This window comes from Rana temporaria, chromosome 2 (assembly GCF_905171775.1).
Source record: "Rana temporaria chromosome 2, aRanTem1.1, whole genome shotgun sequence".
In the NCBI taxonomy this organism is placed as follows: Eukaryota; Metazoa; Chordata; class Amphibia; order Anura; family Ranidae; genus Rana; species Rana temporaria.
The window spans coordinates 484,739,541-484,766,607 of NC_053490.1; the positions used below are offsets into that span (position 1 = coordinate 484,739,541).

A 27,067-nucleotide genomic window follows, 5' to 3' on the forward strand; every position below is an offset into this window, starting at 1 on the left:
GACTCGGCCCCGCCTCCCGGCGCCCGCGTCATTGGATTTGATTGACAGCTTTGAGAGCCAATGGCTGCACTGCTATCAATCTATCCAATCAAGAGCCGAGAACCCCGGGCATAGAGGTATAGCGTGTCTCCGCAAAGGGATCGAAGGAGGTCAGGTGAGTAAAACGGGGGGCTAGGGGGCTGGTCAGTGTCAGAAGTTTTTTCACTTTAATGCATAGGATGCATTTTTATCTTGGTGTTTTGGCTGGAGTTCTGTTGTGGAGAAAGTGAAAATGTGGAGAACTTTTGCTTTCCCACCCATATTGCCATGTCTAATTATGTTGTTTTGATGCTTTTCAAGCCCTTCTTCACTGGAAACATAGTTCACAAACAAAAGTTAAAGGAGTTGTAAAGGAAAAAATTTTTTTTGCTGAAATTACTGTTTACAGGGTATAGAGACATAATAGTTAACTGATTCCTTTTAAAATGTATTAAAAATAGATAAAAATCAATCATATAATGTACCTCTAGTTTTGTTTTTGCATTTAGTTTCGTTTTTACATTTAGTATCGTTTTTGCATGTTATCCTGCCTCTGTGCTAGACAGAGCCATAGAGCAGTGATGGTTTGGAAAATGAAACTAGAATCTCCCAGTACTGTGGTCATCAGGAAACAGACAACCAGGAAGTGTTCAGAACAGAGAAGGATTACAGCAACATCAGAGCAAAAACGAACAATGAGGACATGAAACCAGGACTGCAGTAAGGTAAAGGAAGCTATTTAGCTAAAAAAAAATTCCTTTAGTGACCCTTTAACCTGTCATAGATAAATACTAGATAGCCAAATAAATATTAAGGCCGTAGCTGTACAATAACATACCTCCCACCTCTCTGGACAAATGAGGACATCTTTTAGCAAAAAGTATGAAGACAAAGGACACACACCTGCCAAATCGCCAGCTACACAGAACACAAAAAAATGAATGCACAAAAATTGATTGGTTAAACCCTGTGTTTTTGTTTTCTACTGCTCTTCTCTAACACTGACAAAATAACAAACACAATATTATAGAAGTGTGATTAAAACTGGCCATACACCAGTATAATTTTGTTTGAACGTTTGTATGTAATTTCTGGTTTATAAGAGCATTTAATACCGCCATCATTGAATCAACTAATTCTGTTTTAAAAGCCCTTAAAATTCCATCCAAACCTGCTACTTGTTTGAAATCCTACATGTATTTATCAGGTTTCTTTTGTGCCTAAACATGCGCACTATAATATATTTGATCATTCCTGCATGAAAATCACATTTTCAGTTAGAATTTTCTTGTCACTAACATGAAAAAATTGAATGAATGTTCTGAAAACAAAACTCTTTTGAACAAAATGTGTGTATGGCCAGCCGTATTAATCTCACAACCAAAAATGTGAAGTTTTTAACATAAATTCTCATTCGATCAGGAGATAAATATAAAAAATTGCACCAACATCCCCAATAATAATATAGAGACCAGTATTAACAAATATGTTTTTGATTTTGCGGTGCCCAAACAATACCAATATTTTTATATATTTAAAATCATTAAAAAAAAAAAAGTGTAATTTTATTTTACAAATACAGCAGGCATTCTGGTGTCTCTTTTCTTCATAAGGGCTACACGGTTGTTTTCCTCAACGTGTTTCACCAAACAGCAGCTTCATCAAGAGTGTTGCCAAATAGTAACAATGCTGTATGTAGACAAGAGATGCTTAATGTCACATTTACAATAATAACAATAATTACATTCATCAAGCCTTATAGTCACATCACAAATTCATGCTTACCCAGATTAATACCATTTCTAAAGTATTTTGTTTTCCATCTCTTTGAAAACAAAGGTGTTATCTGAGTGGCCACAGGTGAGGCAATAAGACTTTATCTACAATACATAAACGAGGGATAGCAAAGCAGCACCTTTTACATTTTCACCTAGGTGAGAATGCCTCTGCCCTTTTTAAAGATTGGTATTTTGTTTTTTTAATACTGGTTTCTACAATGATATATTGTAGTTTACTAATTATTAGATAGAAGAGAGGAGAAGTGACTGTATTGGCTGCTGAGGAGGAAGCCGCTGTGTAATAAATATTGAGAAGACGCAGGGTGAAGCCGCCGTGAACCTGCGAAGGAGGAGATGCAGGGTGAAGCTGCTGTGAACCTGCTGAGGAGGAGGAGATGCAGGGTGAAGCCGCTGTGAACCTGCTGAGGAGGAGGAGATGCAGGGTGAAGCCGCCGTAAACCTGCTGAGGAGGAGGAGATGCAGGGTGAAGCTGCCGTGAACCTGCCAAAGAGAAGATGCAGGGTGAAGCCGCCGTGAATCTGTGAAGGAGGAGATGCCGGGTTAAGCTGCTGTGAACCTGCTGAGGAGGAGGAGATGCAGGGTGAAGCCGCCGTTAACCTGCTGAGGAGGAGGAGATGCAGGGTGAAGCCGCCGTGAACCTGCTGAGGAGGAGGAGATGCAGGGTGAAGCCGCCGTGAACCTGCTGAGGAGGAGGAGATGCAGGGTGAAGCTGCCGTGAACCTGCCAAAGAGAAGATGCAGGGTGAAGCCGCCGTGAACCTGTGAAGGAGGAGATGCCGGGTTAAGCTGCTGTGAACCTGCTGAGGAGGAGGAGATGCAGGGTGAAGCCGCCGTGAACCTGCTGAGGAGGAGGAGATGCCGGGTGAAGCCGCCGTGAACCTGCTGAGGAGGAGGAGATGCAGGGGTGAAGACCCGGTGAACCTGCTGAGGAGGAGGAGATGCAGGGTGAAGCCAACGTTAACCTGCCGAGGAGGAGGAGATGCAGGGTGAAGCCGCCGTTAACCTGCCGAGGAGGAGGAGATGCAGGGTGAAGCCGCTGTGAACCTGCTGAGGAGGAGGAGATGCAGGGTGAAGCCGCCGTTAACCTGCTGAGGAGGAGGAGATGCAGGGTGAAGCCGCCGTTAACCTGCTGAGGAGGAGATGCAGGGTGAAGCCGCCGTTAACCTGCTGAGGAGGAGGAGATGCAGGGTGAAGCCGCCGTGAACCTGCTGAGGAGGAGGAGATGCAGGGTGAAGCTGCCGTGAACCTGCTGAGGAGGAGGAGATGCAGGGTGAAGCAGTTGTGAACCTGCTGAGGAGGAGGAGATGCAGGGTGAAGCCGCCGTTAACCTGCTGAGAAGGAGGAGATGCAGGGTGAAGCCGCCATGAACCTGCTGAGGAGGAGGAGATGCAGGGTGAAGCCGCCGTGAACCTGCTGAGGAGGAGGAGATGCAGGGTGAAGCCGCCGTGAACCTGCTGAGGAGGAGGAGATGCAGGGTGAAGCTGCCGTGAACCTGCTGAGGAGGAGGAGATGCAGGGTGAAGCAGTTGTGAACCTGCTGAGGAGGAGGAGATGCAGGGTGAAGCCGCCGTTAACCTGCTGAGAAGGAGGAGATGCAGGGTGAAGCCGCCGAGAAGGAGATGCAGGAAGGAGCCAAAGCTGCCCACGACCTAGATGAGGTAATTGCAGGGCTGGTGGGCGGGCAAGCGAGCGGTGAGGGTTTTGACTGATCGACCTACCGACTGACTCCTGGGGGGGTTTGTTTGTCGCCCCCCAAAAAAATGGAGAACCAGCCACCGCTGGCTGCAATAGTTAAATAGAAAAAAATTCTATAATGGAACAACTGAGGAAAAAGGGGAGACAAAGGGATTTGTTTCCAAGAGATGGACAGTCCCCCCCAAATTATGAACAGTTGGGATCTATATCTTAACCTGATCTGGGCACACAGGTTAGAACATGGAATGATTTGAATGGCTCTGCCTATTATTCTTGAAAAGCAGAATAAACATTTATTTTTTTATTGTGATAAAAAGTAAGGATACAATTATTTTCTTTCAGGAAGACAATCCAGCATCTCATGCAAACCTGAAAGATTAATAAGAAATTCCATTCATTTTTTACATAGATGAAATGTATGTACTTCGTTGTAATAAATATAGGAATACAGAAATCATATCATTTTATGAAAGCTGTGAATATAAAAAATTGTGAATGAATGTTTCTAAGCAGATGAGCAGAAACCCCATTCATTTCAGATGCCCTCTATATACAGCTGACAATGAAAGCTGGTGTTTTCAGTATTAGTCGTGTTTTTCTGTTACAAAGCATATGGAGCTTTTAGAAAAGCCAACACATAGAAAAGAAGATACCATCAGCAATAAGAGTCAATCATGTGCTGTCACTTACCCGTGGAATCATATTGTTTTATTTGGAGGGGTTCCTTTCTAATACATTGTACATAGAGAAAAAATAAATTAAAAACAGACAAAAAATGTTGTATTCTGGTAATGCCAGTAATAATGGTAGCCTCTATATTCATTTTCTTTCATTTTCCACATACTAATATTTATTATTTTCTCTGCATTTACAGTATCTCACAAAAGTGAATACACCCCTCACATTTTTGTAAATATTTGATTATATCTTTTCATGTGACAACACTGAATAAATGACACTTTGTTACAATGTAAAGTAGTGAGTGTACAGTTTGTATAACAGTGTACATTTGCTGTCCTCTCAACACACAACCATTAATGTTTCAACAGCTGGCAACAAAAGTATGTACATCTCTAAGTGAAAATGTCCAAATTGGACCCAAAAGTGTCAATATTTTGGGCCGCAGGGCAGTATTCCAACCTGATAATGACCCAAAACACACCTCCAAGAAGACCACTGCCTTGCTAAAGAAGCTGAAGGAAAAGGTGATGGACTGGCCAAGCATGTCTCCAGACCTAAACCCTATTGAGCATCTGTGGAGCATCCTCAAATGGAAGGTGGAGGAGTGCAATGTCTCCAACATCGACCAGCTCCGTGATATTACAGCCAATTTAAACTTGTATACAAGCTGTACACTCCCTACTTTACATTGAAGCAAAGTGTAATTTCTTCAGTGTTCTCACATGAAAAGATATAATGAAATATTTACAAAAATGTGAGGGGTGTACTTACTTTTGTGAGATGCTGTACATGTAAGCTGTCCAGCAGCACAAATTTTTGGTCAAGCCATATAACACTGCTTAGGTTGCTTGCAACAGTTAACTCAATCCGTATTTTTAAACCTTTTTTCCCACAAGGAAAAAATAAACTGTTGCTGCACCTGCATAAAAAGTACACGTAGATCTTTATGTATTTGTCACTCTTTTAAAATGTATGTCAAATTTGGGCTAAAGAAAGAAAGAAAATGCTAGATTAAGATTTTATTACCGTTTTAGTGTGAATGGTATCCATGGGGGAAATCCAAAATGTTATGGTTGTCATAAGAGCAAGAGGTAAGGGGAAATTCTACATGGAGGACAAATGTTCTGGTGACAACTGTGGGGAGATTTGGAGAGCTTTCCTCTCACGTCATGTTATGTCTTTAGATATTTATGACAGGGAATAAGGATCATCAAGCTATAGACAGCAAAAGATAATCTGATAGGGTGTTTAACCCTTCTCTACTCTATCCAAAAGTAAAAAAAAAAAAGACAAAAAAATGTAGATTACACCTACTTTAAAGTCTACTTAAAGCTACCTGTCTATGTAACATTAGCTTGCCCTCAGGGTGACAAAATTGCAATGCACATAAAAGAATAATAAATCTGTTCTAAAATATATCCACACTGAAATGAATTTTTTCACCACTGTTATTATTACATGTCAGTCACATCCATACTTCCAAATCTTTTGAGATGGAAAAGAGAGGCATCCTTCATTACAAAGTATGTAGGCAAAGGACACTCCACCAGCTATGTGGCCCATGAACAAATAATAAGCAAAAGCTGGTTGTCTGAACCCACATTTTTCATCAATATGTATCCTTTTTACTGGCTATTGAAAAAAAAAGTGATAATAAAAAGGTTTGGGAAGGTTTATTTTAGTGTAATGCTGGCCATGCACTCCACGAAAAATCGTCCGAACGAACTTTCGAAAAACGAACGTTCGGTCGTGAGTGCAAATGATAGTGCCATCATGTATTGACCGATAAATCGTTCAGTAGACATAAACAAAAAAAATTTGGTTTGTTTTCTTTTACATATACCTATTGCAGAAAGTTCGGACGGGAAACACATTAACCTTCCGATTTATCGTTCGTTCGGCAGAAAATTTCCAAATGTGTCCTACGTTTTTTCGGCTCAAAAATGTCCTAATGATTATTGATTTTGTGCCCATTAACTGGCCGAAAAATGAAAGAACTGTCTGAACAACCGAATTTTGGCCAAATTTTCGTATAGTGTATGGCAAAACACTGTTGGTAGTTAAGGTCTAATGCTGGCCATACACTCCACGAAAAATCGTCCGAACAAACTTTCGAAAAACGAACGTTCGGTCGTGAGCGCAACTGACAGTGCCATCATGTAATGACCGATAAATCGTTCAGTGGACATAAATAAAAAAAATTTGGTTCGTTTTTTTTACATATACCTAGTGCAGAAAGTTCGGACGGGAAACACATTAACCTTCCGATTTATCGTTCGTTCGGCAGAAAATTTCCAAATGTGTCATTTTTCGTCTCAAAAACGTCCCAACGATTATCGATTTTGTGCCCATTAACTGTCCGAAAAACGAAAGAACTGTCTGAATGACCGATTTTCGACTGAATTTTTGTAACATATTCCCAGGAATGAAAGACACAGCTGTGTGGGCAGAGCAAATGTGGCATCGGGTGCAGGGAGAGGAACCCCTGACCGCTGTCACAGTGATGGGGGGAACAAGAATGGTTCACAGAAAAATTCAGCGCTGCCCTATAGGTAAGCTGCTAACACTGCAAATAGACAAATAGCAAAAAACGTGGGAACAAAAAGTGTAGCTCTAATTGAAATAAAAAAGCCTGAAAACATTAAATTGGCATAGAGCTCAAATCTCAAATGTGACAATGAAAGTGAGAAAGTCCACATGCATGCAAAAATGAATGTCCATATGTAAAAGACACAATATGTGCAAAAATGCAAAAGTCTAACTTTAAAACAATCCAACTCCAATATTAGTGAATTCCAAAGCTTGGTGATAGCTTCAAACTGAATTAAAGTGCTGAAAGTGAGGAAACGTTGAAGTGAATGACGTGAAGAAAAACCACCACCAATAGGTAAGGGGCTTACCGGAGAGTTTGAACCCAGGAGAACATACGTTCAAATGGGTCAAACAGGGTTTTATGTGGTAAAACTATGATGGAACCTGGACAATCCTGTGCTTATCCCCAATGGCTGTAACAAGAATGACCAAACGACAGAGGAATGGAATATGCCACAGAAGAGGGTAACTGGTTAACCGATGATCTCGCAGGACATGATGGTCCAAAAAATCTCGGGTCAGTGTGGAAGGGTTTGTATTATAAATAGGAAGAAAAGAACAACCACATAGTGTAACTCTGTGTTAAATATTGAAAAATGTTATGTAGCAAGAACACTTACATTTAGATGGATGTACAAGCGCTTTGTGCAAAAAACATCTTTTGGGGTCGATATTTTTTCAATATTCAACACAGAGTTACGCTATGTGGCTGTCCTCAGTCACAGTGACAGTTTTTCTGCATACCTGGTGGTCCCTTCAGTCCACTTTAGGCCAAACAGCACTGACAGTCCCTCTCCCGACTTGCCATGCTCCCGTCCCGTAGACCTATACAGAAGGCTGTGGCTGCTCTGCTCGACTGCCTTGCGTCATGACATCACGCGACACACAGGGGCACTGCCTCTGCTAGACCCGCCCTGCTGCCCAAACACACTGTAGCATGCATTCAGATAGACTCGGCCGGCTCCAAAAAGGAACTGAGCGTGCGCAGTTCCAAGCTGAGCGTCACAGCCATATTGTTTCCACTGGCAACTTTTTCCTGTCATTGCCAGTAAAAATACTGATGGTTGGCTACACTGAAGTACCCATATAATATTATAATATAATATAATATCATAAAATATAATATAATAAATAATATATTATATATTCCTACCTTCAATATGGTATAACATACCACAGACATTGATTTAAATATATCTTCTCTATCTGCCAGGTATATTTTTATGATCTTAGGGCAAGCTCCCTTGTCTGGCTGAAGTTTTTTTTTTTACACACTCTCGATCTGGGGCTACTCGTGTGCTACTTTCCTCCCCCCCTTCCTGTTTCATGTCGTGCACTGGGCACAATCTTTTCCATTGCAACCTGGGTAGGTACTACTGAGTGAGTACCTAAAAATACATTATTAGTATAAATATTATCCTAATTGTGGTTTTATTTAATTTTTTTGTTTCATGAGGAATAAATACACATATATTTTGTTTCTTTGTTTTTGATACTGATGTACAAATAGATCCATGTATGTATGTATGTATGTATGTATGTATGTATATATATATATATATATATATATATATATATATATATATATATATATATATATATATATATATATATATATATATATATATATATATATATATATATATATTTAAATTAATGTTATATTCTCCGGTACTATTAGGATCTCCTGAGGAAGCTATAAGCGAAATGTGTAGTGATACCTTGGTACTTTTCATTTTCCTGTGGGGCCCTGATATGGAAGACCAGCTATAATCCAAGTCACAAGTTCACCATATCCATGGGCAATCCTACAGGTAATTTTGTACACACAAAGGGTCAACCCACATGGGACAATACCACATGTATACAATTTGCACTATTCCTCTTTGAAACTATCCCATGATTTTAAGCCGTTGTTAAAGGAACAGTAAAGGTTTGTTTTTTGTTAGATCAATTGATTGCTGTAAGCTAGAGCATTTAAATATCACTTACCTCGTTTTTCCTTTTGACCTCCAAAATACAGTAATCCAGGTTTGAAAATGCCATTTCCTGTCACTCCTCTTCTTGCTTTCCACCGGCATCTGAGCCGTTTTGCATGGTGGAAAGCAGAATGGCTCACCCCTCCCTATGACTATAGCCCTGCGTGAAGATGCTCTCTTATCCCTCACAGGCATGGAGACTAAGCCTAATGGGAACTGTAGTTCCCATTAGGCCGTGATGTAGCAAGAATGAATGCGCACCGCAAACCAGGAAGTCAGTGAGAATAATGATTCAGGAGTGACGGAGGTGAATAAAACAGCTCGATTTCAATAGCTATCTAACTAGTTATAATGCAAAACATTACTTTTTACTTTATCAGCTACTGTCAGACTTTAATTTAAGAGGAAAATATTTTTGTCTTTACAACCCCTTTAATGTTGTCATAATAATTTTTGTACTTTTATTACACTGAGTACGCTCTTTTTCCATTTTGGTTCTACAAGTGGCTACCAATTTAAAGTCCAGGATCCTTCCACAATCTTTCTTTGCTTAACACTGAAGTAGATGTTTGTCATGGTTCAAAATGAATGCTTGCTTTCAAGCTGTATGTTAATTTTGAAGACCAAATCTTTATAAATAGGCCCATGAGCACTTGAAATACCCAATATCAGGCAAGGAAAAAATATCTATATTTTACTAGCAGATGAATGGTTGGCTTACAGCTTCACTTAATTTTCTAAGTTAAGTAATTTCTAATTCTAATGTCGCGTACACACGATCATTTTTCAGCATGAAGAAAACGTTGTTTTAAAAAACGTCATTTAAAATGATTGTGTGTGGACTTCACATCATTTTTCAGGTTCTGAAAAACAACAAAAAAAAAATCAGAAAATGCTGCATTTTTTAACGTTGTTTTAAACTATGACGTTTTTCAGGTTGTAAAAAATTATCGTGTGTGGGCTAAAACGACGAACTAAACCTGCGCATGCTCAGAAGCAAGTTATGAGACGGGAGTGCTCGTTCTGGTAAAACTACCGTTCATAATGGAGTAAGCAAATTCATCACGCTGTAACAGACAAAAAAGCGCAAATCGTCTTTTACTAACACGTAATCAGCTAAAGCAGCCCAAAGGCGAATGGAACTTCCCCTTTATAGTGCCGTTGTACGTGTTGTACGTCACCGCGCTTTGCTAGATCATTTTTTAAAAATGATGGTGTGTAGGCAACGTCGTTTTCATGATGAAGTTGGGAAAACGTCGTTTTTTAGACATGCTGAAAAACTACGTTTTTTTTCATGCTGAAAAATGATTGTGTGTACGCGGCATAAGTCATTTAACCACAGTGTCTCAGAGGTATTGAAAGCAGACACAGCCAGGCAACTAGTAATATCAGAGTTCAATAATGGCAGACCCCTATTTTTCTTTCATGATGGGTATATTTTAAGGATCCTGCTGCCCTTCCCCATTTAATTTTAGTTTAATGACTGTCGTATGTAAGCCATCTACTGCTTTTGAAGATAAAGAATTTTGTACTGAGAAAAACATGTACATCCCCTTTAAATGTTACACAAATATAAATGTTACTATGTAGCACTTACTCTTTTATACTCCTGCAATTGATAAAACACTTGGTCTCAGGCTATATGAAATTTAAAGAAGTTATTTTGAAAAAAATGTCCAAAGGATCATAGAGTCCCTAGCAGCAACTCCGAAGGATCATATTAACAGAGAGACAATTTATTGCTAAGCTTTTTTGATATCAAACTAATACAGCTGGAATTGAGTAAGACCTTGTTACCACTTATATGAGATTAAAGCTGTATTTCTATCGAAACAGTCCCCCTATAGAAGACAGACACCTTGATCTTTTTTGTCCTATTGAACCTCATGTACAGACAATATAATAATAAAAGCAGTCAGTAGGTGTTTCTATATCTATGTATTGCAAACACCTTACTTTTATTAGTAAGCTTGCGTGTGTATGTAAGGAATACATCGCAGCATCATATGGGCAACAAATAAAATAAAAAACAAAGTAAAATATTATTTTAAACCACAAATAAACTTTAAAAATGGGATGTGTTCCCATTTAACACCCCTCTCCTCTCCCCAAGCAGAATTGCTGGCCCTTTTGTATTATCTATTAAAAAAAATAAAAAAAAAGAGTCGAACCCCTCGTAGGCCACAATGATGTGTAGTGGACTCTTAGTATACTTACAAGACATCTCCCAGGAGACTTCAGTATCATCACACAGAGCAGCCAGGGGCAGTTCAGAGGGTGGGCCAGGGGATGGGTCCAGCACATCATTGAAGCTGTCTGACAGTTTTACCCCACTGTAGTACAAGCAGGCACAGCCTATATGAAAGTGGCAACTCTGAATTCCTGAGCAGTGCAGCATCGTTGCCACACCATTAAAGCTTTACTAGGTTGCCTTCACTAGCAGGATCAATAGATATTTGCTCCATTAGAAAGTGGGAGTAAAGTCGAACTCCTAATCTTCATACTTGTTCCAGGTCACAGTTTCAAAATATCTAAACAACTGGATCAGTATGACCAGGGCTTTTTTTTCTGTGAGAATGTGGGGTAAAACAGTTATGGTCCCTCCAGCACTGAATGTATGTAATGGCAAGGGGTGTTCCTGGGGAGGTTTATTGTTGCTGGTAGTAGATTCTTTGTTGCTGGGAGGGATATACTGTTGAGGGAGGGGTCTATTGTTGTTGGCTGCTGAAGGGTCTATTGATGCTGGCTGCTGGGAGATATAGTGTTGCTGGGTGGATTCATTGTTGTTGGGGGAGTATTTTGTTGTGGGGGGTGTATTGTTGCTGGCTGCAGGGGATCTAATTTACCACCTTTATTGTTATCATTAACATATTCCATACAAATTACTTAACACCACAAAATGATACTTGGTTCTGTATTCTCTAAAATTAGGGTTAATGGAAGGTGGATAGGGGTTGGAGACAGGAGACGGTGCTCAGAGGTGGGTAGGAGGTGGAGACAAGGGATGACCCAGAAGGGGAGCGTACCTGCACCTATTCTCTGAGAAAAAAAAGCCCTAAGTATGACATTGCCATTTAAAAAAATAAGAGGCAGTCAGCAAAGGCAGCCCACATATTCTCTCAACACAGGTTTGTCTTTGAATGGAATCTATTGTTATGGAAAATTAAAAAGTCATTAAAGGAGTTGTAAAGGAAAACAATTGTTTGCCTAAAATTAATGTCTGCAGGGTAGACAGACAGAATAGTGTAATGATTCTGTAAAAAAAATGAGTAAATACCTATTAAATTCCTTCATCTATATCACCTCCGGTGTTCTAGTTTCTGTTCTCTCATTCACTTCCTGGTTTGCAGCCCTCGTTCATGTAAGAACTAAATTTCCCAGTATGCATTGCGGCAGACCCAGTAATTCACACCTCCTTGAAGTCTGTAACACGTAGAGAGCGTCCTGCCGCACAAATGTAGTTCCCAGGAGGGGGCGAGCATGTCACTGACCACCGCAGTAAAGCCTCCCTTCACGGTGGTCAGTAACAATCAGACAAGCAGGAAGTGAACAGAACAGAGAAGAAATAGAGCAACTTCTGAGCAAAAACGAACAATGCGGAAGTGAAAAGAGGAATGTCTGCAGGTAAAGGATGCTTATTATGAAAAAAAAAAAAGTTTCCTTTACAACCCCTTTAAGGTTACTTTTCAAATAGACTCATGTGAACAACAGAAAAATTTGTTTAATTTATTTTCACATTAATTTGTTAAGTTCATTATTTTACTTTGTCGTATTCCTTATGTTAGAATGATTCGTTTTCAGGATTTGTTTTGTATATTATGATTTATTTTGTATATTACGATTTATTTCATATATTTAATGTTCTGAATGATTCATATTTTTTTAAGTTATTTCGTAAGATTGGCTATATTTGTTTTATCATGGTAATTTATTATTTCGGGAGATTACTTATCCACTCTGTTTGGGTTGGATGGAGGTGGATTCCTTCAGAATCTCAGATTAATAGCATAATGAATGGAACAAAATTAGTATTGGATTTATTCGTTATGTTATGATTCAGAGATATTAATGGATCCACCTACATCCAACCCAAAAGCAATAGGTAGAATTTGTCATCTTATTTCACTTTTATACCCTACAGTACTTTATTTATTGCAATATGTTTCCATGTCATACGTACAGTAGTGCATTTTTTTATAATAAATAAAAATGTTAATGCAACATAAAAACAAAATGGATCCGAATCAATTCGGATGATTTGTTAGGCTGTTATATTATTTCGGAGGCTTCAAACATTCACAAAAGGTCCAAATGAGCTTTATGAATACAAATTAATTTGTTGTCTTGTCATAATTTATTTGGGACTTGTTGAAATGTGTTACTAATGTAATTCGGAGTTTCAGATACATCCAACTCCCTGAATAACAAAAATGTCCTCCCAATTTTGCACGTCTAGTTGCATGCACACCCTTTATGAAAGATTAAAATATGAATTCAGATCTTATATTTGGACAAGCTGACCCAACCCACCCTGAGCTTTGAACTGTCTCAATTGCACAGTTCTGTACAAAGTCAATCAACCACCAACCATAGAGAATAAGTAAAAACAACACAACATAGTATAATGCTCACCCATTATTCATTGTTGCTACTGTACCACTTCCACCAGGATACATTGTGAGTATTGCCCATACAGTATAAACCATTCATTCTTGTTTCCAAATTCTCATTGCAAAACATGCATTCTGGTTGTTTTATTCACAACCTTCAGATGCTGCAAAGACTCTTCTATACACAAAGCTCTATGTCAAGAAATGTTGGTGCCATTAATAGAAAATATTTACCAGTACATACTCATGAAGGATGAGCCAAACTGCTGCATTTATGGGCAGGTGAAAATGTGCTAGCAATCTTCAATAAAGTGGCCTATTGATCATTAAATCAGTATTCACTGTCTTACATTAGGATGATAAGTGTAATATTAAAGTCATTTACTCCAAAGTTAATGCCAGGACTGCCAGTCAGTGTTGTCTTCTGAGTAGTCATTAAACAGCATTTTAGAGGACTGGATCACTGTAATATGAAAATTGCAGGCAGTCATAAAACAAGCTGTGTTATAAATGACTGCTAGAGCTATTAAATAAGTTATAGAACAAGAAGCAGTATCCTTCACAACCAATTAGGATTTAACTTAAGCTACTGGAGACAAAATTCTGATTGCTTTGAGTTACTGCATTTTGCATATCCTTGCACTAAATATACATTGCAAGTTGCATTATGTAAAGGATACAGACTATTTGGCTAAATGTTTGGGGGCTCCTGACCATTGCTCCATTGCTCAGCCAACATCTTACTCCATAGGTAATACAATTGCACACCGGACTGGAATTCACCATCGTGTGCATGGTGCTGCTGACGAACTGGTGAATGCTGAAAATGAACAAATACCAATGTGTCATCAAATCACCTAGTTTTCTTCAATCAAATCATCCTTTATTGACATTGGTTCAGCATGTCAGACAAAGGTTTTACACGTATGTCTGACGTGCTAAACAAATGTCAATAAAGGGTGATTTGATTGAATATAATAGACGTGCTGGAGACATAGTGGTATTTAATATGGAGTCTCCCTCTCCTTACTGCTATAAATGCCTTCACTCTAATAGAAAGGCTTTTTACAAGAGTTCAGAGAACGTCTGTGAGAATTTGTGCCCACTGCTCACAGGGAAAAGACGGAGCGTTCACAATTGCTGGACCATGGGAGCCTATGTGTGATGTCACAGCCCAGTATTCACAGCCTTTGTTGAGGACACCCTTGCACAGGGAAGCTGGAGGCGGGGTGGGATTTATGGTCATGTGACCAACATGTTTGGTTGTCATGGAGGTCACATGATCGGAAATCTCCTGATCGCAAGCCGCGATCGGGAACTTTTGTTAGCCATCAGTAACTGTACCGGGAGCGTGCAGGGCATGCTCTCTCTGCAAATCTCTATTTGCATGCAAATATGCGACTGCTTAGCACCAAGGCCCACCCACCGAAAGGCTTCATATTTGCATTTACACAGTGCTAAGAAGTTACAAATTGGTAAGTATATCAATAACTTTTTTAAACAGGGTAGACAGGATAGCTAGGAGGAGGGGGAAGGGAACATTTTTAGTTATAGTCTTCCACTTCGAGTTAGTCATTAAAGGGTACCATTTTAACACAAAACTTTCTGTGTTAAGCCTCTAATACCAGCAGAGAACACCTGGCTTGCCATTGGCGTTCTATTTCTTCCCAAAGGTGTTCAGTGAGGATAAGATCAGAGCTCTGTGTTTAAAGCGGAGTTCCACCCAAAAGGGGAACTTCCGCTTATTTGTCTCCTCTCCCCCTCTGGGGCCACATTTGACACCTTTCAATGGAGAGGGGGGACGGGGACCTTTTTGATGCCACTGCAAGGAATGTCAGAAATCTGGTCCCCTCCTCCTTTCTCCACCGCCAGACCAATAGGAATGTGCAGCGCGCTTTGCACATGCGCATTAGGGAACCATGCTTGAAGCCGAAAGGCTGCACTGCCCATTTCCCTTACCAGCAATGGCGACAGCTGCACTTTACATAGTGTTTATAAAAAAAATGGAAGGTGCATTAAGAATGTGCAAAGTGCAGAAACAAAGGCATTTTCTTCATACAAATCCGTCCAAACAGATCCCGTTGACCGCCGTGGAATATGGCTCCGTATATATTATCCGTAAACACATTACTACTTCTTCTGCTTCAGAGAAAATGTCTGATAGTTGTGAAAGTAACTTACAAGTCGCACATACGGAAATGTGCGAACGTTTGACCATATTGCAAAGTTACATGTTCAGTTGTTTTTTTTTCTAAATAAAACTGAATTCTACTGGAAAAAAATACATTTACAATGGGTACTTATTTACTGAATATCATTATCAATTAATTACTGGAAGGAAATGTAGACAAACATTCATAAAACAAGTGTACATGGACAGCTGTCTACATAAAATAATTAGTTTGTAATTTCTGCAGAGGACGGTACTAGATAATGTATGAGACAAACTAAACTTTTTCCATGTGTCAAAATTTATATATATATATATAGTCCAAACAAATATATATAACTTAGGGGTTTAAAGCGGAGGTTCACCCAAAAATCCACTTTTTCACATTAGCTCCAGCATACTGCTAACATCCGCAGTATGCTGTTTTTTTTTTTTTTTTTTAATTATCGTTATATAAGCCCTTGTTTACCGGCTCCGAGTGGGGAATCCTGCGGGGGAAGGGGCGTTTCTAAGCGAAGAGGAGTTGATTGACGGCTGCTAAGGCACGTCACGCATTCCGAAAATACACAAAGTCACACTCGGGCGTTTACGGCACCTGCGCCTGCCGTGTAGAGCTGACTGCGCAGGCGCCGTAAACACCCGAGTGTGACTTCGGGTATTTTCGGAAGGCATGACGCGCTTTAGCAGCCCGTCAATCAACTCCTCTTTGCTTAGGAACGCCTATACCCGGAAGTAATCCCCCGCTCGGAGCCGGATAACAAGGGCTCGTATAACGATAAGTAAAAAAAAAAAAAAGAAACAGCATACTGCAGATGTTAGCAGTATGCTGGAGGCATATAGCTAATGTCAGAATGTTTATTTTTTTCGGTGAGCCCCCGCTTTAACTATAAATCATTGGGCCTCATAGCAAAAATGTATGTGGACCCTCTGAATTCCAGAAGTGACATATATAGGGATAAATAAATGGTTTGCAAGATGTTTACTAGTGAACACTGTGGACCTTCTGTACGGACATTCTGCCTCAATGGTTTTGTGTATTCAATTCATCAATAGTAGTTCTTCCTCTGGAGCTTTATGTGTTTAATACAGGTTTTAAAAACAACTGTCCTGAGCCCTTATCTTATCCAACTGACTAATCTTAACTCCCATCCAAACCATAACCTAACCTCCTCATAACATATCCTTTAGACTTAACTTTTCCCTCCATCGGGATTTCTCAGCAGAAGGCCATGCAAACAGCCCAAATTTGCCAACATAAAGAAAGGGCTCTAATATCTGCAGTTATATGCCATGCTCTACCAAACTAAACTAATAATTACTGCCCGCAGGTTAGCCCATTTCTTTGAGTCGGCAGCAGAGACAGCTTCATGGCTTGACCAGAACGAGAAAAGCCTTCAACGCTGTAACGGTAAAGGTGAGAAAAATTTACTCTCTTGGGAAGGACAACTCCACTTAAGGTCTTACTGTGTGCAGTGCTGGATGCTTTGGTCTGCCAATGGAATCGTTTGACAGGGGACAGCTACTTGTTATGTTGTAATGCAAGAGGATTATGTTTTATATACATCTTCTACTTCCTTTTAGTGCTTGATTACTATTGCTTGTACTCTGGACTAAACTGTTCTCCAGTTTTTTTTTTATTATTTTAGTTTTTCCTCATTGGGCGAGTCATGGTTTGCACAGATGGTGACAGCTCATCTTTCTGGTGGAAAACCATGGGCACCTCTATTATACTGGCATTTTCTTGGTCATGGTTGACATCCTGTCCCTCTGTGTCACTGTTGGTGATTGCGTTCATAGTTCTTGTTGTACAGTTGCTTATTCCAGTTTGCATCTTATACTATGGGTCTTTCTTTCCAGGACTTTCTAAAATTAACTTTTCCCTACATTAAAATACACAAGACAAAGTTTGATCTGGCTTTTTATTGCAAATATTTGTGTGTAGGTCTTCCCTGGCACCCTTTTGGTCGAACCGGGGCAGACTTGGAGAGAGACTTCTATGTAAAGGAGAGAAAGTGAGAGAATTTCATAGGAAGACAGTCATTGAACTTCAGACACTGAGAAAAACTGTGCTGAAAGAACAGTAAATAAATCATATGGAATCAAGGCTCAGTAAATGCATCTCCAATTAATAGGAAACAAGTGCGTAATAAAATTAGATTTGGCATGTCATTTTTTTTGGGGGGGGTGGAGGCTTCCGTAGGAGTGGGACTTCCTGTCCCACTTCCTCCTTCTGCCCAGGGATCGCCTAGGCGACTCCTCCTCTCGCCTTAGGCGGCCCCTCTCTCTAGGCGATCTCCTGGCACACAAGTGCCCAGCCGTGAAGCCCACAGTCTGAATGGAGGCGCCGGCGGAGAGGGTGGGAGAGGAGCGACGCTCCGGGGGGGGGGGGGGGGCGCATCGCTGGACCGTGGAACAGGTAAGTGTCTGTTTATTAAAAGTCAGCAGCTTTTTATTAGCAGCTTTTTATTAGCTGCTGACTTTTAATAAACATAAAAAGGCTGGAACTCTGCTTAAAGTATGTACATGACAACAGGAAAAAAACAAAAGGCAACACAAAAAAAATCCCCCATCATCAATCACCACATGTTTATAAGGCTCAGAACAAAGCTCCTGGATGTCAGTCTAAAGCATGAGGATCTAAATATTTTATTAAAATAATTTTGGACTCCAAGAATGTCTGTCGCTTCTTTTGGTTCAGATACAGTGTTAGGAGTGTGACAGCTCTGGATGGCGAGAAACTATTCTGGAGGGAGAGACTGTCCTGGAGGAGACAACATTCCCCCTTTTACAATGCACATTGTGATCTGACTGAACACCTTGTCCTCAGGCCCCTTTAGCAGTTGCATGGGTTATACTTACACCCTTGCTGGAAATGCAATGTAACTTTTCACCATAGGCTTAGAGGAGGAGTTCCATGATCACAGCATACACTTTCATATTATCATATCAGCATTGTAATACACTAAACACAAAGCTCTAGAAGTCCATAAATGTAATTCACAAGCTATAGCACCGCTCTAAAATTGAGATAAAACAACAAAGTTCAATGATGATAATATGCCCTCTGAAGAGCGAGTCCAAAGTGCATCAGGTGACCCTAAAGGTATTCATATGGTGTTTATCCAAAGCATAAGCAACCTTCCCCTCACCACGTGAGACAGCTCCCCTCAAAAAACGCACTCACCAGAACAATGTTAGAAAGACGCCTTGTTATAATGATGTATCATTAGCCTGTAGCAAGTCCACGTCTTCAGTCAGCATACAACAAGGATTACTCAGTCTTACCGGGGTGTTCATTAGTTGTCTCATTTATCACCAACTATAAGGAAATAGAGGAATCCCCTGAGCGTAAAACAGTTTTTTTTATTATTATGAGCAATCCCCCATTTAAGAAATATGTTTACATCAGATAAAAAGTAAAATAGCATCTCAAAATATTCGTGTCATTTGTAGCATTATAACAATACTCGCTCACCAGCCGAAGGAGCGCTCATCCTTGGTGATTCCTAGGTGGAGGTTAACAGCTGACACTTCCAATCAAGCCCTCTAGATGTGTTTCGTCATTACGTCTTTCTCAATAGTATTGTAATACAATACAAAAAATAGTTATCTTTAACAATCCCATATCCCACCCCCATCAAATCATTCTCTGCAGCTTTTGTACCCCCACCCCCTCTGTGATTCCTGTACTGACTCTGCCTCCTCTCAGCACCTGTAGTTCTGTAGTTCAAAAGGAAAGCCCTATGACATGTTTGATAAAGCAGTGCCTATGCACATTGCATAGTAAATAAATATAGCATGAATGAAGAAATACTCTGCGCTCAGAAAAGTAGTTAAAAAGCTTTAGCACTAAGAGTCCAGATACAAAAAATCAAATAAAATAGCGTAACTGTAGTGCAGCGCTAAGGATCAATGAGTGAAAACAAATCAAAGAAAATAATTAATATTAGAAACTACGTGTCAGTAATGACAAGTGAGAAAATTAACAATGTGTAAATAAGTAAAAAAAGGAAATGTGTGAGACTTCAATATCGATAAATAGGTGTAGGCTAGAAACAATTGATATGTGGAAATTAATATTACCAAAAGTTTTGGGATGCCTGCCTTTACACGCACATGAACTTTAATGCCACCCCAGTCTTAGTCCGTAGTCTTATGCCGCGTACACACGATCATTTTTCGGCATTAAAAAAAAACTTCCTTTTTCGGCATGTAGAAAAAACGACGTTTTCCAACTTCATCATTAAAACGACGTTGCCCACACACCATCGTTTTTTAAAAATGCTCTAGCAAAGCGCGGTGACGTACAACACGTACGACGGCACTATAAAGGGGAAGTTCAATGCGGATGACGCCACCCTTGGGGCTGCTTTAGCTGATTCCATGTAAGTAAAAGACGATTCACGCTTTTCTGTCTGTTACAGCGAGATGAATGTGCTTACTCCATTATGAACAGTAGTTTTACTAGAACAAGCGATCCCATCTCATAACTTGCTTCTGAGCATGTGTGGGTTTTTAACGTCGTTTTAGCCCACATACGATCATTTTTTAGAACCTGAAAAACGACATAGTTTAAAACGTTGTTAAAAAATGCAGCATGTTCGAAAAAAAAATTTGGTGTTTGTTAGAACTCGAAAAATGATGTGAAACCCACACACGATTCATTAAATTTTTTTTTTAAAACAATGTTTTTTAATGCCGAAAAATTATCGTGTGTACACGGCATTAGTCTGTCTTTATGGACCTTGCTTTGTTCACCAGTCCAAATCATTTGGTGGAGAGGGGATTATGGTGTGGGGTTGTTTTTCAGGGGATGGGCTTGGCTCCTTAGTTACAATGAAGGGAACTCTTAAGGCATCAGCATACCAAAACATTTTGAACATTTTCATGCTCCCAACTTTGTGGGAACAGTTTGGGGGCGCCCCCTTCCAGTTCCAACATGACTGCGCCCCAGTGCACAAACAAGGTCCACAAAGACATGGTTGATCGAGTTTGGGGTGAAGGAACTTGACTGGCCTGACCTAAACCCAATAAAACACCTTTGGGATGAATTGAAGTGAAGACTGCGAACCAGGCATTCTAGTCAAAAACAGTGCCTGACCTCACAAATGTGCTTCTGGAAGAATGGTCAAACATTCCCATAGACACTCCTAAACCTTGTGGACAGCCTTCCCAGAGGAGTTAAAGCTGTTATAGCTGCAAAGGGTGGGTCAACTCAATATTGAACCCTACGGACTAAGTAGGGTGCCATTAAAGTGTAAGTGTAAAGGCAGGCGTCGCAATACTTTTGGAAATATTGGGCCAGATTCACAAAGAAATACATTGCTCCCCTGCAGCGTAACGTTTTCCATTTACGTTACACCGCCGCAGGTGTACAGCGTAAGTGCCTTATTCACAAAGCTCTTACCAGTAAACTTGCGGCGGTGTAACGTAAATGCGATCGGCGCAAGCCCGCCTAATTCAAATGGGGTGGGTACCATTTAAATTAGGCGCGTTCCCGCGCCAAACGTTCTGCGCATGTTCCGTTAGGAAATTTCCCGACGTGCATTGCGCGGAATTACAGCGCCTCAACGTTTTTTTTAAATGCAACGTGCGTTACGGCGTTTTGTATTCCCGGACGTCTTACGCAAAAAAAAGAAAATTCGAAATTCGACGCGGGAACGACGCCCATACTTTAACATGGCTGATCTAAAGATAAGCCATGTTAAAGCAGGTGTAACTTTGCGACGGGTAAAAACGACTAGCGACGATGTACGGGATAGCGACGAACGCGCGGATCTTCGTGGATCGCTGTAACTAGTCATTTGCATATTCTACGCCGACCGCAATGACCTCGCCACCTAGCGGCCGGCATAGAATTGCATTCCTAAGGTTCGACAGTGTAAGTCAATTACACCTGTCGGATCTTTTGGCTATCTATGCGTAACTGATTCTATGAATCAGCCGCATAGTTAGGACGGCCGGATCACAGAGATACGACGGCGTATCAGGAGATACGCCGTCGTATCTCTTCTGTGAATCTGGCCCTTAGTGTTTGTTGTACTTTGTCCCATTTTCTAGGTGCCCTGTAACACTAGCTGTGACACTGGACAAGAAACCTCCCCTATGTGCATGGCTGAAGAAGGAGCTCATGCTCCTTAAACTCGTCACGTATTGGTTCTTCACAATCTGGAAGTGATGTCATCCCTTGGCTCCCTATGTGTTCCAGATCCAGGAAGTGTCGGTAACCACCGGCGCAGCCTGCTCTGAGTCACCAGCAAGCAGCTCCATGGATGTACTCCCTTCATAGACACTCTGCAATTTGTGCCTAATGCCTGTTACTATCTTACTCTTGGGAGTACCTATACCCGTTTGTGAATTTAATTTACTTTTATACTGCACTTAGAGTTGCGCCAGTGTTTTATGCTCAACCCTACAAACTAAAGTCTCATACACAGGATCGGATTTTCCGTGTACAAAGCGTAAGACTTTTGTCAAATAAACACAAAACTATGTGGCAACTTCTGCTAATGTTGTGTTATGGTGAGCATTGCTTCTGAGCATGTGTGTTTGTACTTGGAGTTTTTTCCGAGGCACTTGTGTACACACGATCGGATAGTCTGTCAACACACATTTGTTGTCAGAAAATTTTAAAGCACGCTATCCCACATTTGTCCACGGAAAATCCGACAACAATTGTCTGATGGAGCATACAAACGGTTGGATTTTCCAACAACAGCCTGTCATCACACAATTCCCGTCGAAAAATCAGATTGTGTGTACAAGGCTTAAGACAGGGGTGCCATTAAAGTTTGTTCAAGTGCGTGTAAAAGCCGGTGTCCCAATACTTTTGGTAACATAGTGTATGATATTTCATTTTGATCATAGAAACACTTGAAAATAAATGTGAGTTTGTACAGTTACTATGAAGTTTCAGTTTGCCTGCAGTATGAAGGACTCCATCATGTATGAGCAACAGGTGCTCCTTTATTATTTTTGCCTGCTCAGGATTCCTCCCCGCTCTACACCGAACAGGTAACCCATCACATCAAACAATACCATCTAAACAATCGTAGCTTAGGCAGGCGTTTAAACCAAAATATAAAGCACACATAAACCCTGTACAGCTTCACACATAATGTGTCCATTTGTTTATGTACTGTTGTAAAAGTGGAACTTTCCAGCCTATCAAGCCACTCTCAGGTCTGACATTTTATTGCACTTATTATCCCTTTGCCCTGGCAGCACAGGCTAAGTGGCTCTTGGAAGTTTTCCACGCAAGTACTGTAGGTAAAAAGATTTGCAGAGCCCTAATGCAACAAAGAAAACCCAGCAAGGATGAGCTGAGTGGCTGCTGCTGCCGCTGGGATGTTACTATAAATTATTTAAACTTCTTTTTTTTTTATGTCGATGCTTCTCGTTAACCTCATATCACAACACAGAGCAGTGGGAAGAAGAAAACAGCACACACCACGATAACAGCTGTGATTAAAATGCCTCTCGCTGACAAAAGGACATTACTACCAAATGACTTTGATTATCTGCAGGAATATAATAAAGAAAACACACCGTCGGTGATTCTATTGTACAATAAAGGTTGCCACTTGGGCACCAGGAATTAATCCATATCCCCTTTAACCCCAGTGGATGCCAATGCTTGTATTGCTGCCAACAGCAGAAAATCGTTTTAAGGGATCCTTTGCTAATAAAAAAAAGTGGACACTGGTGTCTCACAGAACAGCAGGGCATTCATTCTATCTAGGCGTATTTACAAAACTCAATTAGAAAATGCTCCTTTCTGAATTTTTAATATGCCTCTTAAAGTGAACCTGTCACCCGGGATGCTAGATTACACTTTTGTGTAGCAGACTGAATCAATATAGAAATCTCTTCCATTGCCAAGCAATCAACAGTAGAAAATCAGCATATTTGACTCTTTGGATGTGCAAAATCTGATGCTGCAGCTCTGCATAGAAACCAATCAGTTTTTTGTTTTTTTTTATTAATTGAACAAGCTGAAGTTAGAAGCTGAGTGGCTACCATGCAGAGCTGCACCAGATTTTGCACTCGCCAGTTTTAGTAAATGAACCCTGCGAGTCTGGATCTTTACATTATTTCTATTCATTGACACTGCTGCCAATTATTCAAAATGGCCACCGCAAGAACACAATGGGAGTTATTTACTAAAACTGGAATGTGCAAAATCTGCTGCGGCTCTGCATAGAAACCAATCAGCTTCCGGGTTTTATTGCCAAAGCTTCATTGAACAAGCTCAAATAGAAGCTGATTGGCCACCATGCACAGCTGCACCAGATTCTGTGTGCACCTTTTAAAATAATTCCAATCACTGGCTGACTGGTAGAAGCTTATCTTTATTATCCAACTGCTTGTTGCCCAAATGTTATTTGTTGATCATAGACATAGGGGCTGATTTACTAAAATTGAAGAGTGCAACATATGGTGCAGCTGTGCACGGTAGCCAATCAGCTTCTAACTTCATCTTTTTTAGTTGAGCTGGAAGCTGATTGGTTTTTATGCAGAGCTTCACCAGATTTTGCACTCTCCAGTTTTAGTAAATCAATTGCATTGGTTATTACATATTTTAAGGGGTATTAAATCCAAAAGCAAACATCTATTATATTGCAGCTTACCAATCCTTAGATATGAAGTCTGCATTTGTTTTGTTGTTTTTACTTTTTTTTTCCTTTAAAGTCGGTTCACACAGCAGCGACACGACTGAGGACGACTTCAGAGGCGATTTGCAAAACGACTTCTTTATAGAAGTCAATGCAGGTCGCCCCGAGCCGCCCCCAAAGTCGTACAGGAACCTTTTTCTAAGTCGGAGCGACTTGCGTCGCTCCTATTAGAACGGTTCCATTGCATTGAATGGGACGCGACACGTCAGGCGGCTGAGCTGCCTGTCGTTTCGCCCCAGTGTGAACCAGGTCTTATTTTCACCTGATGCTCTGGCCAGTAGATCTGTTGTTTTTCAAACAGAACAAGCTATCTTGCAGATGTAGCAGGTAAAGAGCTGATACAAACCATTTAACTGTGACAGTGGCACTTACAATGATCAGCTTGTATTTGTTTATGCAAAATATTTATCCCAATAGGAAATAAAACTGCTGTAACAGCTTATAAATTGTGAGCTGGACCTTGGCTTCAATTTGTTTAGTGTATCTAAATCTGCTTCTGCATCCAACACTCCCCCAGAACTGGCAATGCTGCTGTCCCAAGGTGCCCACTGTGATCCTTCATCCAGAGTGTGGGGCACTCTAATACAGGAAGTGTGTTATTGGCCAAATCACCAGGTGGAAAAAACTGCCTAAAAAAAAAATTGCATGCAGCTATCCATAGGTGTGTGCAGCCTATTGCATTAAGGTGTGCACCCCAAAGCTCAAACACACATGCCTTTTTCTACAGCCTCAGCTGCATGGGGCAGTGAATGAAAGGAAAGTGTTCTGTGCTGAGAGGCTTCCTGTTCATTCACAAACTGAAGCATAGTAAACACAGTTTACTATGCTTCAGTTATGAATGAACAAAGAGAGTGAGTGAGTTCACTGTGTTCATTTAGAAAATTATCTATTTACTAGCCCCTTCCCTGCTCACCATCCTGAAACATCGCTCACAGCAGGAGGGAAGAGAAGGGAAGCCAGCAGCACTGCAGGGTGGGGGGCCACAAGGGGGGGAGCCTGGGAAGTAGGGGAAATCGGAAACACACAAAGTGATTAGGGTATGCCCAGGCACACCTGGCACACACCCTTGCACACCTATGCAGTCATCATATCTAAGGATTGGTAAACTGCAATATATTACATGTTTGGTTTTGAGCTTAATTGCACTTTAAAGGTTAAAAATTCAAATAATAGACAGTAATACGTAAGCATACAAATAAAATAACAGGGACAGATAAAAAAATTAAATAATGCAAATTGAGGATTTCGAGGGACAAAAGTTTTCCAGGTACAAATCTCCAAAAAATGTAAATATCATTACAAATCCATCACGTTGGTAAACCATGGCAATGGTACCACAACAGGTTAAGCTGGACAAACAAAACTTTGTGATCTGCCATTCGCTAGCCATCTAATGTCATCCTTCAGCTACTTCTCATTTAAGCCAAACTTAAGCTGACTGTGATCCTAATATTACAAAGCATTTGCCACCCCCTTCTCTATAAGCAATTATTTTAATAAGGTCAATTTAATTTACCTCTATAATCACATCAGCGGCAGAATATTAATCTTGCTGTCGGCATTTGCAATTCACAGCTTTCCTAAATGACAATACACAAAATTTTGAAGAAAAAAAAAAAGGAGTTCTAATTCACGGCCAACTTTTTATTTGTTAACATTTAAAGGGCAGCTAAAAAAGCAACGCAATGCGAATCAATCTGCGCGGCGGGCCTCAAATCTCCTTAATGCCATTAAAAAACGGCAGGCATAGGACACAAACAGTGAGGCTTACACTTCGCATGCACTTGTGAACTCCGAAGAGTCGTCTTCTTGAGAGTTAAGCCAAAAAATTTCAACACACCGAGCTAACCACTTAAAAAAAAGTTCCAGAACTCCAGTGATGCCTGGAAATGGCCATCAGTAGAACGTAGCAACATCCATGTACCAGGACGGGAAGTAGGAAAGTTTTGGTGACTTACCTCCTTTCCAGTTTTTGCCTTTGGTTCTGCTAACCTTGCTTAGAGATCCACCATGGAAGAGCAAGGTGAAGAGGAGAATAAGTTCAGGGGTGATATTCCTGCTTCTCAATGAAGATAACATGTCCGGATGATCATTTCACACCATTGCCAACGACTCCTTTGACTCTACAGTATACCTTTATGTTCCCCCCTCTGTTCTTTCTCAGCAAGAAGTCATTAATCACTGAAGAATCAGAGCACACAGTGGCTTTGCCATAGCTGGATGTAGAAGCAATATCTCAGAGATGTAGCCCTAAGGAAAAGGCACATTTCTTCAATCCTCCTGCTTCATCAACATACAGAGCAAGGATGCTGAGAGCACTGTGCTGCTAGTTCACGCAGGCAAATGCACATATCCCCCTCTCTCTCTCACACACTCTCTCTCTCTCTCTGTGTCTCTCCACTTTGCTTATGTTCAGAAGAATATCCTGCTATTGTTTCCACCGAGAGATTGATTGACAAATATAAAAACTGTAATGACTGTGTCCAGCAAGGAGGATAGAGAGAAAATATTGCCAGGCTTGGTCCAAAACCGACGAGAGAGGCGGTTGTCCTGACAGCTCAAAGCTTGGCTGATCCTGATCCTAATAGCCGTGCAAGCAACTAAATTGCTCTTTTAAGAGTAATAGGGCTTCGGTAAAAGCTGGTGTCACTGGCACTTGGGTGGAAAGTGCAGGTTTTCTACAAATCCTGAATGAAATCAATGCAGACCAGGTTGCAAATGCTCAGGTCTAAACATATAAGCAACATTCAGGGTTTCCATTGCCTTTCCTAATAGGTGGAGGTGGATGCTTGCTTCATTATAACATGCAAATGTTCAGGTTTCCAACTCTGCTCCATTGTATTAGTTCTT

General features: G+C 40.6%; 1 protein-coding gene across 20 annotated transcripts in view; it reads right to left on the reverse strand.

The window, feature by feature from the left end:
* ROBO2 (roundabout guidance receptor 2) overlaps positions 1 to 26,819 on the reverse strand; it is a 1,260,761-nt gene extending 1,233,942 nt beyond the window's left edge. For 4 of the 20 annotated variants that reach the window (XM_040338792.1, XM_040338772.1, XM_040338791.1 and 1 more), the window contains exon 1: positions 26,176 to 26,810. In XM_040338792.1, coding sequence (XP_040194726.1) covers positions 26,176 to 26,296 — 121 coding nt within the window. In that variant the 5' untranslated portion in view covers positions 26,297 to 26,810. Of the gene's footprint in view, positions 1 to 26,175 lie in introns of all 20 variants that reach the window. The other 16 variants (XM_040338786.1, XM_040338782.1, XM_040338781.1 and 13 more) reach the window with 12 other exon arrangements.
* Positions 26,820 to 27,067: the final 248 nt, after the last annotated feature.